This window comes from Heliangelus exortis, chromosome 10 (assembly GCF_036169615.1).
Source record: "Heliangelus exortis chromosome 10, bHelExo1.hap1, whole genome shotgun sequence".
NCBI lineage: Eukaryota > Metazoa > Chordata > Aves > Apodiformes > Trochilidae > Heliangelus > Heliangelus exortis.
Window position 1 is genome coordinate 13,371,185 of NC_092431.1, and position 10,682 is coordinate 13,381,866.

A 10,682-nucleotide genomic window follows, 5' to 3' on the forward strand; every position below is an offset into this window, starting at 1 on the left:
TCTTGGCCATCACCACCCCATGGTGCTGGTCGTGGCTGTGGCCACTGTATCACCCTTTCCTTTTGGCAGCCTTGATGGCTTTCCCATGTCAGTCACTGTGAGCACGACACAACCCACTGCACCACCTCTTATCAATAACCGGGCTGGATGTGTGCCACACTAAGATCTGCACTGATCATCAAGCAATTTCGCCTTCAGAACAGATATTTATAAACTTTGCTTTCTGTTTATCCAGTCAGGTGGAACATTTGATAGCTGTCTTCCACCACAAACACATTTTTAGCTGGAAATTACTCCCCCTGGTTATCTGCGGGTGCTGCCAGCCCTGACAAATGTCCTTGGGAGCGATCTGATTGGCTCCACATGCTTGGGGCCAACTTTAAATTTCAGCAAAGTGGGCACAACCTCCATGGTCTGCTGCTGGGACCTGCCTCTGACAGCAAAAGGTAATCTTCTTACCTAGTTTGTCTGCCCTGTGCCTCCCCAGCCCTTCGGTTCTGCCCTCCCTGAGCCGGGCATCTCCTGCTTTCACTCTGGGCGAGCTGCAATGAGGGCTGGGAGACAGCCCAAACCTCAGCTGTGTGCATCTCTGTGTTGCTCTCTCTTGAGCCTCTGTTGCTTTGTACAGCTGATCCTTGTGTGTGAATTTCCTGGTGTTTTGTGTAGCAATGCTTGCACTGCTGAAAATATTCTTCGGGCTGAACCTGTGAGTCCAAGCCAGGGTGGATGGGTAAAATGGGAATTATCAGCCAACAGAACTACTGTCTCCTGCCATTTATCAACACTGTTGAAACCAGCACTGTGGTTTCTGTGTGTGAGTTTCTTAACCCAGGTTTGCAACTGAAAGCATAAGTGTAGCCTGCAGTGGTTTGCATGGGCGCTCATTGCAAACACCCATCCAAGCTGCTTTGACAGAGCAAGTTCAGAAACTTCCATTCCTGGTGTCAGTGTCCACTCAGTGATGCTGGCTGCATGTGTCCTTGCCTCACCACCATATGCACATGGTGGGACCATGGCCTTTGCTGTGAGGAACGCAGAGTGATGCTGAAATGCTGGGAAAAGCTGGGGTTGTTGGATAACCTCCCTGCCATGGGGACTTTGGGGCAGCAGGAGCTTTTGGGTTGAAGCTTACCAGGACTGGCTGGGGACCACAAGTCCCAGGAAGACAAACTCCAGTGATGCTTCACTTTGTGCCTCCAGGATCTCCCCAAGATGCAAACAGCCCTTGTGTGCCTGTGCCTATGCCTGCTCAGCACGACCCTCTCGACTCCTGTGAGTATGGCTCTCCCTGGCTTCCCAGGGTGCTGCCATAAGTGTGGGGTGCACCACCCTGTGCTTTCAGCAGCAGGAAAACATGGGTTGTACTTGCATATAGGTCCTCTGGGGCTTGGAAGGTCTTTTGAGGTTCTAACATAGAGGTGAACCCAGCAGCAAAAATAGGTATTAGCACTGAGGTGCCTGAGCATTTACTTTCACAGAATCACAGGATGTTCTGGGTTGGATTGTGCAAGGGCTGGTTTGTGTCACTGTAGCTCTTCTTGATTTCTGTGGATGTGGGGATCTGCCCAGAGCTTGTGCCCTGAGATGAGCCTGAGAGGAGTCACAGGAAGGGGGGAGGGTAGGGAGAATGCTCACCTCACCCACATGGGTAACAGGGGCTGGAGGGGCACCTGCAATTAAATTTCAGCTCTCCTAATGTGAATTTCAGACAGACACAACTAAAATAAAGAGCAAACTAAGATAAATATAATAGCTGACGTTTTTGTCCTGCATGACTCTTACCCAGAGTACTAAATACACAGCTGGAGTGAAAATCTGCTTCTGGTGAAGGCCTGCTGTTTCATCAGGGAAAGGAGGAGGGTAACCATATCTTCCTTGAGGGCTGGGCCCTGGCTGTGTGTCATTTATCCCCTAGGAGAAGCTTGTACAACCAGGTCTGCCACAGGGCAGCAGAGTGGAAGAAAATAAATCAGCAGATTTACTTTTCAGATAGGGGCACAGAAGAGAGATGATTAATATGTTGTAATCCAGCCTTTGAGATTGTTCACAAACAATGGAATCGCTTGGGAATATTTAATACTCTGGGGAGAACTTTTGCCCTTTACAGCTGGGCTTGGGGTGCTACAGTAGCTGATTTTGCTGAGACTGGAGGGAGCTCCCCTCCACAGGGCTGTCTTCCCTTCTGTCACATAGAAAATGCCCCAAAATGGCTTGATGGAGCTCACTGGATGCTCCCACATCCACGTCCCCCATCCTTGAGAGATGCACTGGACAACAGATCCCAAAAGATGCAAGCATAATCAGGGGGAGCCAAAAGCTTGCAAGCACGTGTGGAAACCTGGTTGTGAGGGCACAGATGTTGCTGCTCTGTTGCCACCACACTGGGCAGGGGGGTGGCTGACAGTGGGCATTGGCAACTGCCTTGAGACAGTGTCAGGATTTGAAGCCTTGGCTCTCACTTGTGTTCTGCTGCCTTCAGGTGCCACCACCACTGCCTGGGAGAGCTGCTGCCAAGTGTGTAGGACAGCACCAGGTATGTCCCCCCTGGCCTGATCTGTACCCCATGGGATGCCCTGCACCATGGGCACTCTGCTTTTGGAAGGCATCCCCAGGGAGCTATGGAAAAAGAGACTGGCAGTCCCCTTGCATCCAAGCAACCCTTTCATCCAAGCAACCCTTTCAAATAGCAGGGGGAGGGAAAGGTGCAATGTGCTCAGGTGAGGGAAGAACTTCCCACACCAGCTGCTCCTCCCTGTGCAGCCCTAGTGCACAAATGCTTGGTGTAGGTTGTGAAAATGCCAGAAGCAGCTGCTATGCATTCGTTTTGTTTGGGGGTTTTTTGTTTTGTTTTTGTTTTGTTTTGTTTGGGGTTTTTTTTCAAGTTTATCAATGTAAAATATACCAGTAGCAAAATTCAGATGAGTGGAAGAAAATGATTCAGATTTCAAATGAACCTGATTTCAGATATTGGAAGGTAATTGCTGTCCTTCCAGGGCTTTGGTTACCATCCATCCCAACACTCATCCCTGATGGGACCATTAAATATGTTGTTTATTCAAACCATAAGCTACTTGCAAAGAAACCCCCCCACCTCCTGAGAGCAAGCAAAGGCAGAAAGCAAGCCCAAGGGATCCAGGGGGTGAGCATGGACATCCTGCCCAGGTCCCTGCTTGTGCTGCTGGTTACCTATGGGAACTCCCCTCTTCTGATGGTGGTTGTGGGAGCTAATGCCTGTACTAGGGGTCCAGTGGCTGCTAGTGGGACCCTGTTGTGGTGCCAGGCAGAGCAAGGGAAGCTCCTGTTACTTCATTCAATAAGAAAACTGTAGGGCTTGGTTATTTTCTTCCCCAACAGATACTGCTGAAAGGCTGCAATGCCAAGCATGGCTTCTACATTTTCAAATATGTCTACTCATTTTCAACACGGAGGAACCAGACACAGATAAAGGTGAGGAGGTGGCTGGGTTGCATGGCAGGACCCCAGATTGGCTACAGCACCCCATGCAGCTGGCCCTGACCTCTCCCTTGTGTGTCTTGCACAGAAGGAAGAGGCTGACAGGCAGAATGTCATCCCTGGCCACCAGCTGGGGGAGGACGATGGGAGGTGGGAGCTGACGGAGAGTGGAGTGGCCCTGGAGCGAGATGATAACGTCAGAACTGATGAGATGGAGAACAGAACTGGCCTCAAGCCCGAAAGCAACACTACCCCGGATGCTGGCACAGATCCTCACCCAGACACCATCACACGTGGTGGTGTTGGCATTGCAGGTCCCACACTGACCAGCTTGGAGGGAAGCGGTGACCTGGATTTGGTGGTTGAAGTTGATGGTGGTGTTTCCACTCCTACCTGGGATGGACACCCTGGCAAGACCGTGGTGGGGAATAAGTCCATTGTCAGAAGTGAGGACAGGGATGATGGTGCCCCTGGGTGGGTTCCAGTGGAGGGGACCATGACCGCTGGGAGGGAGAGAGCTCCTGCCACTGGAGGGGCTGGGGATGAGGGCAGTGGTGAGGCCACCAACCTTGGCCAAGGGCAGGGGAGTGTCTTGCAGGGCACAGGGACAGGAGGCTCTGCTCTTTCCTCTGTCACTGAGAAGACAGAGGACGTCCAAGTTGATGCCAAAGGTGTGGATGAATATGCCTACATTCCCGACTCAGGAAGCATCACTGTCACCCGTGGGAAGGTGGGCAGCACAGTGGGGACCACAAGCTTTACCCAGATCTCTCCAGACAAGGACGATGAGGTCAACATCTTCATTGGGAGAGCCAACATCCATGTGGGGGAGCAAGAAGCCACCCAGGCTGGTGCCACTTCTGGAAGCGAGGATGATGGCGTTCCCACTGCAGGAGCCAGCAGCCCCCTGCCCAGGGTGGGCACCACTGTGGCACAGGATGATGATGCTGCCATCCCTGCTCACAGGCAGCCTGAAGGACTGGCCACCACAGCGACCCCGAGCCATGGGGACAGCATCACCAGGCGACCTGGGGATGGCCATCCCATGGGAGAAGATGAGGATCGCACCACCACCTTTGGTTATGGAGCAGGACCAACTGCCCAGAGCCCTTGGAGGGTCACTCGTGATGATGTTACCGTTCCTGTGGAGGCTGACATCCATGGGAATGGTGATGATGAGATAAGAGGTGAAGGGGAGAGGTTTGAGGGGAGTCCAGGCAGTGTGCCTGTCACCACCTCCCGCCAAGAGGATGACCAGGAAGCCACTGCCACTGTCCCAGCTGAAGGGGTCAGCATCCACCTGGGCACCATCGTGGCCTCCCCCAGGGTGAAGGAGGGGAACTGCACCTCTGCCCTGGGGATGACCAGCAGCTGTAAGGCAGGGCAGAGCGCTGCGATGGAGAGAGAGGGAAGCCGGGAAGCGGGGCCAACCACCCCCCAGCCGCTCGGGGATGACCGGCCCGGGGGAGCGGGGCTGGACAAGACACCCAGGACGGACAAAGCACCATCCTCACGCAGGAAACCCGGCAGTCAAGCGCTGAGAGGGGCCCAGGCGATGGCTGGCGGCCACAGTGGCGATGCCGGGGGCAGCTTGCACACCGCCGAGGCGCAGGCGGGGCGGGACAGGGGCAGCGCGGCAGCGCGGCGCGTCCCGGAGCGGAGCCGCGGTGGGGAGGCCGGGGCGGCGGGGGCCGTGGAGAGGGGCGGGCGCGTCTCTGCGCGCCGTGGCAGGAGGCCGGGGGCCGGGGCACCGGGGGCGTTTGCAGCGCTGAGCCGCAGCAGGCAGGTGGACCAGGTGAAGCGGGCCGACGAGCTCCACATCCGCGAGAGAGCCTTTTACACCCTTGGCGGAGCAGGGGGCGGCCCCCGCAGCCCCTACGCCGGCCCGGGGAGTGCCGACAGCAGTCAGTCCTCCGAGGGGGAGCGGGGCAGCCGCAGCGACAGCCGACAGGTGGGACTGCTGCGGCCCTCGGGGTGGGGAGCCCCGGGGCACCCCCAGGGCCGGTGGAGCCGGGGGACCCTCTGAGGGGCTGCCAGAATCTGCCCCAGCAGGCTCCAGCCATGGGGCTGGGGATTCCACACATCGTGTGTCCCCCGGCATCCCTGCTGCGGGCACTTTCCTTTGCCTGGGTGAGGGCACCCTGCACGTTGCTGGGGATCACCTGGTGCTTTGCAGCCCAGGAGCCAGAAATCACTGGTTCATACAATCCAGCTGTTACTTTGATGGGGTCCGTGTCCAGCGCTGCCACAGCGGTCCATGGGTTGGTCGTGCTAGACAGCCAGGTAACAGCAATTGTACTACACAGCATAGGGTAGCCTTGTTCATGCACTGATGCAAAGCGAGTCTATAACCGGTGAGAAAAAGCCTCTGTCCCTGCCATTCCACATCCATCCTAATGGAGAAATAAATGCATTTCTGTACCTAAGGTTCTGCTGCTTTCATTTTTTGCAGTGGGGCTTCAGGCAGCTCCTTTGCCATGAGCAGAGTGCTGTGGTGTGGCTGGTCCCCGGACACAGGTGGATTTCTGTCCCCAGTGGATCCAACCATCACCTCTGGTCTTGCAATTTGGTCAACCAGCCCCACACATCCCTCTCTGGGGTGTCAAAGCCCACTGGTTCCTGCCCAAGGTCACCCACCTCCCCATGCAGTTTGTCCTTCCTGGGGACCCCCACAGAGCATCTTTCCCATGGGCTCATCTCCTGCAGCAAGAAATCCCTATCACGCCCTCCAGCACAGTGCTGAGATGCTTGCTGGCCCCACTACCCTTCCAGCAGCACCATAACACCCTGGCTGTGCTGCTGCCATTCCTACCACTGGCCCCAGCACGTGAGCCAGGCTGTGCTTGGACGTGCTGGAGCCATGCCACTGGTTGTACCCAAAGTTAATCACTATTTATGCAATTGCAGGTTGCTTTTTCTGTCCCAGAAGCTGCTAAAACAGGCACGCTTAGCAGCATGCCAGAGCAGATGGCACAGTGGGAGCAGCACCAAGCCTTGCAGGGACAAGTGCTGCCCTCTGCATGAGACAGGACTGCCCACTGGTGCTGAGCCTTTGCAGGGAAAGAGGTGGGAGCAGCCACGATGCCAGCAATGTACCTGCAGAACATTTACTGCCCTGCCCTCTCTGTGGCTACGTGCAAGGAAAGGGTAGGTCTCATTTCAGGCTACAGACTTTGTTCTTAGGGATGGTGCATTGGTGATGCTGGGAACATCAGCACAAGGATAACGCTGCATTTCTCACTGGTGCCATCTGTAGTAGCACCAGCTGCCAGAGCTCTGTCTTGATAGAACTTGTGCTCTTCAATGGAAAGGATCAAAACTTGTATGTGCACACTACACCCCCAACCAAGGCATCAGGCCCCAGTGTCCCCAGGGCAGTCTCACACCAGGCAGCCCAGTGCTACTGCTCACAGGGACACGGAGGCTTAAGTAGCAAGGATTTTCCTGCAGCTTCCCAGGTGTGGGGCAGCATCTATAAGACTCCCAAAGGCTTGGGGACCTCCTGTGCCAGCCCACCCAGCTGAGAGAAAAAGGGGCCAAAGGGCTGCTAGCAGCCTGGGCTGTGCAACTTGTCCTGGAATTGTCACAGCACGCCACATCCCAGGCCTCTTGGACCATGGCAATGCTCCTGGGGCCTCAGACTCAGCATATGCTGGTACCTGGCAAAAGAAGGGGATGGTTTTGAGGCCTTGCTGCTGGCAGGGCTGGGACTGGTGGGTTTACAGCCTCATGAGGACCCTGGCCTGGTGTCTTTTTGCGTCCCAGTCCTGACCACATACTTGTCCACTCCATTAGACAATCTCCATAAGGAGAGCCTGGGCACCATCTAGTGGAATAAAAAGCCCTTTGCTGTGAACATTTGCCTGTTGAATGATTCCCAGCGTTGCCTAGTGCCAAGATGGGTACTGCTGCCCTCTTTCTTGCCACTCTGCTTCCCCAAGCTCCCCATGAACCCTCCCTAAATGGTGAGGTCAGGTGTAAAACTGGCTAGTTCAAGTATAAACGGCATGCATTTATAAAGCAGTTCTACCACCTTCTACAGCTGTTGCTAAAGCACCTGAAGTTTTTTGTGTGGTGACTCTGACTCTACAACCTGGGGCATGCAGGATTTTGGGATGCTCACCCCAAGCCCTCTCCTCACCACCACTGAGGTGACTGGCCCCACTCTTCCAAACCTCACTTGCCAAATATAAAAAATGGCCACTGAATGGACAAACTGAGAGTCTAGAGGAAAGGGTTTTCCTGGAATGTTGGAGCAATAGCAGGGGGCTGTTTTTCCCTTGTGGTGAAGGATGGGCTGATGGGGTCAGAGGTGGCAGGGTGGCTCACTGCCCCCCCTCACACACCAAAACCCACAGCAAGTTTACATTTGGGCTAGAGGTGGCCACAAGGTCTGAGAGATTTTCCTCTGTGGCTCTTCAATCTTTGGTTCTGATGAGCTGTGTATTTTGGGGGAAAAGTTTAATTTTGACCTTTAATACACATACATTTATATCCTGTTCCCATGTGTTGCTTTTGGTTTTTTCTTTACTGAAGGGCAGCATTCATTTATCAGCAGGTGTTTCTGTTCTTGGCTGTTGCTGAAGTGCTTTAGGTTCTCTCATCCCACCCCATGAGTGAATCCAAGTGAAGACTGATATTTCCAGTACAACACTTTTTGGGGGTACAGAAGTTGAAAAAATTATCCCTAAAAATCCCAGGTTCCTTTACAAATACTAATTACCTTTCTGTAAAGAGGGAAGGGGGATAACAAAAACTGCACTAAACCTTTGTAACAGATATTAAAAATCATTCTCTTTGTACTCTTAGTGGCTTTATGCCTTGAGGCTGCACCAGGGCTTACATGATGCAGTGAGCTCCTCTGCCTCTGCTACAGCTGGACCTCATGTCACTGTGGGTTTGTGGGGGTCTCATAGAAACCCTTGGCTCCCTGGACAAGATGGGTGAATTATCACCTCTCCTTGCCATCATGGTTTTAATGCTTTGTTACTCTGGCAGTGACAATGCTGTAGCCTAGGCAATTAGGAACCTGTTGCTCTGAAGGTCTAGTGGGTTTGAGCACTAATGAGTGAATGTCCATGGGGTTTTGGAAAATGCTTATGAACATTCGGCCTCTTTCAGCTCTTAGAGAATACAGAGGCATTTTAGAAAGTGAAGGGCTTTCACCTGTCTTATGTTGTTACTTTATAGCCCCACTAAAATGAGAGTGAAACCACCACTTGGGGGAAAAAATTGTTTTTTACCCCAGTAAGGTGGGTTTGGAGGGCAAAAAATTGAGGCTTATGTGAAGATGTGAAAAGCTATCAGTGGCTTTGGTGTGCAGCTCCAGGTACTGATATCAACTTCCCTAGTCTTTAGAGGATATTCCCCTTTCTGGGCATTTTTGACACCACTTTCCTGCCCTTGCTAGCACTCAAAGTCCGTGGACTGGTCCAGTTCAACACCTGGAAATGCTCCTGTGGATTTTGGGGAGCTCTGACCCAGCTCAGTACAATGCTGTGACTTGTGGACTGGGGAGTGCAGGGCAGCTTTGGGAAGTTGCAGAATCCCTGGAAGATGTTTCTTTCTGTAGTGACAGCTGAAGTCCCCAGGTGGGCCGATGGGAGGAAAGCCACAGAGCAGGTGCAGAAAATCCACTCTTGTCTGGGGTATCTTGGAGCAAACAGCAGCTGTGGATAAGCCCTCCCGAGCACATCTTCCTTCCACCTCCTGGTAGATGTGCTTGATGAGCCTGCTGTCTGCTCGCACAGCCACTTTACACCCTCCTTCCACTAAAAACCTCATCCAAGGACAATTTCTGGGCACGAAAAGTACACGTTTAAGGAAATCTGGAGGGATGGCAGTCCTGCTTGGCTTGCTTTGTAAATAAACATTTAGAGCATGTAATGCAATAGCACATACACTTGGCTCTGGCTGGGTTGTTTCTCTATAATGTGTTGTTTTGGTGTGTGTTCTGGATCAGAAATCTGCAGGTTTGTTTTTGTACCAGCAACTCAACCTCTAACCTGCTTAGCCTCCTCGACAGTCAGTGCCTTAAAAAAGCCGGATGTGAACAACTCAGACTGTATAAAAACATGAGCTGCAGACTGGTCTGAAAGCCAAAAGAAAGCTGTAATTAACTGGAAGGGAAGGTCCTCTTTAAATTTACAGAAAACAGCATATATAGAAGTCTAACAAAAGCACGTAATGATCATCTGGTAAGGACCAGGGGATGCTGTTGCAGGATGTGATGATGTGGATCAGCCATCACATGTTAAACAGTTTGTCTTGGTCAGGTAATGATCCCACATCCTTACTGGAGAGCATCTCTTTCTACTCCTAAAACTGGAGATGCAGTTAGAAAAACAAAAGCTCAGATTAAATTGAAATCAGCCAGAGATTTCAATAACTACAAGAAAGGTTCTTCAGATACATAAACAAAAGGCAGAAAGAGAAGGAAAACACTGGCCCGCTCTTAACGAGGTGTATTCCTAACCAACAACAATGAAAAGGTAAAAGTTCTCAACACTTCCTTAACTTCTGTCTTCACCATCACCACTGGGCCTCAGGTCATGGGAACAAAAATCCAGGTTGATCCAAACATAGACCCACTGTCAGCGATAGAAGAGTTGGTATGTGCACCCTTACAAATTGATGGGCTCTGGCAATGCCCACCTGAAAGTGTTGAGAGCTGCCTGACACCATTGTGAGGTTGCTCTCTGTACTTTTTGAGAAATTATGCAGATTGGAGGACATCCCAGAAGACTGAAAGAAGGTTGGTGTCATTCCCTATCTACAAGAAGGGCTTAAATCCATCAGTTGTTCTTCACTGTCTGGGAAAGTTATGGAATGAATCTTCCTGGGGGCTACCACAAGCCAGATGAATGCACTTGTCTGGGAAAAGCCAGCACAGATTCACCAGGAGTTCATTGTCTTTGGCAAACCTTCTACAACAAAGTAACCTGCTCAGTTGATGTGGGGTGAGCAGTGGACATTGTCTACCTGGATTTCTCCAATACTTTTGATAAGATTCCCCACAGCCTCCATCCTTGAGAAACTGATGTGTTAATGTTCTAGACAAGTGGTCTGTGTGGTGGGTTGGTAACTGGCTTACAACGGGTGCCCAGGGATTGGTGGCAAGCAGCTCCTTTCCAAGCTGGCAACCTGTCACAGGTGGGGTCTCCCAGGGATCAATATTGGGCCCAACTCATCTTCATAAGTGATCTGGATGGTGTGATCAAGTGTACCCT

General features: G+C 52.3%; 1 protein-coding gene across 1 annotated transcript; it reads left to right on the forward strand.

Moving 5' to 3' along the window:
- Window positions 1–292: 292 nt before the first annotated feature.
- On the forward strand, window positions 293–5,879 carry MEPE (matrix extracellular phosphoglycoprotein). The gene is made up of 5 exons (XM_071753631.1): window positions 293–446; window positions 1,201–1,272; window positions 2,480–2,533; window positions 3,355–3,447; window positions 3,542–5,879. The coding sequence occupies exons 2-5, from the start codon at window positions 1,213–1,215 to the stop codon at window positions 5,477–5,479; spliced, it is 2,145 nt and encodes a 714-aa protein (XP_071609732.1). The 5' UTR covers window positions 293–446; window positions 1,201–1,212; the 3' UTR covers window positions 5,480–5,879.
- Window positions 5,880–10,682: the final 4,803 nt, after the last annotated feature.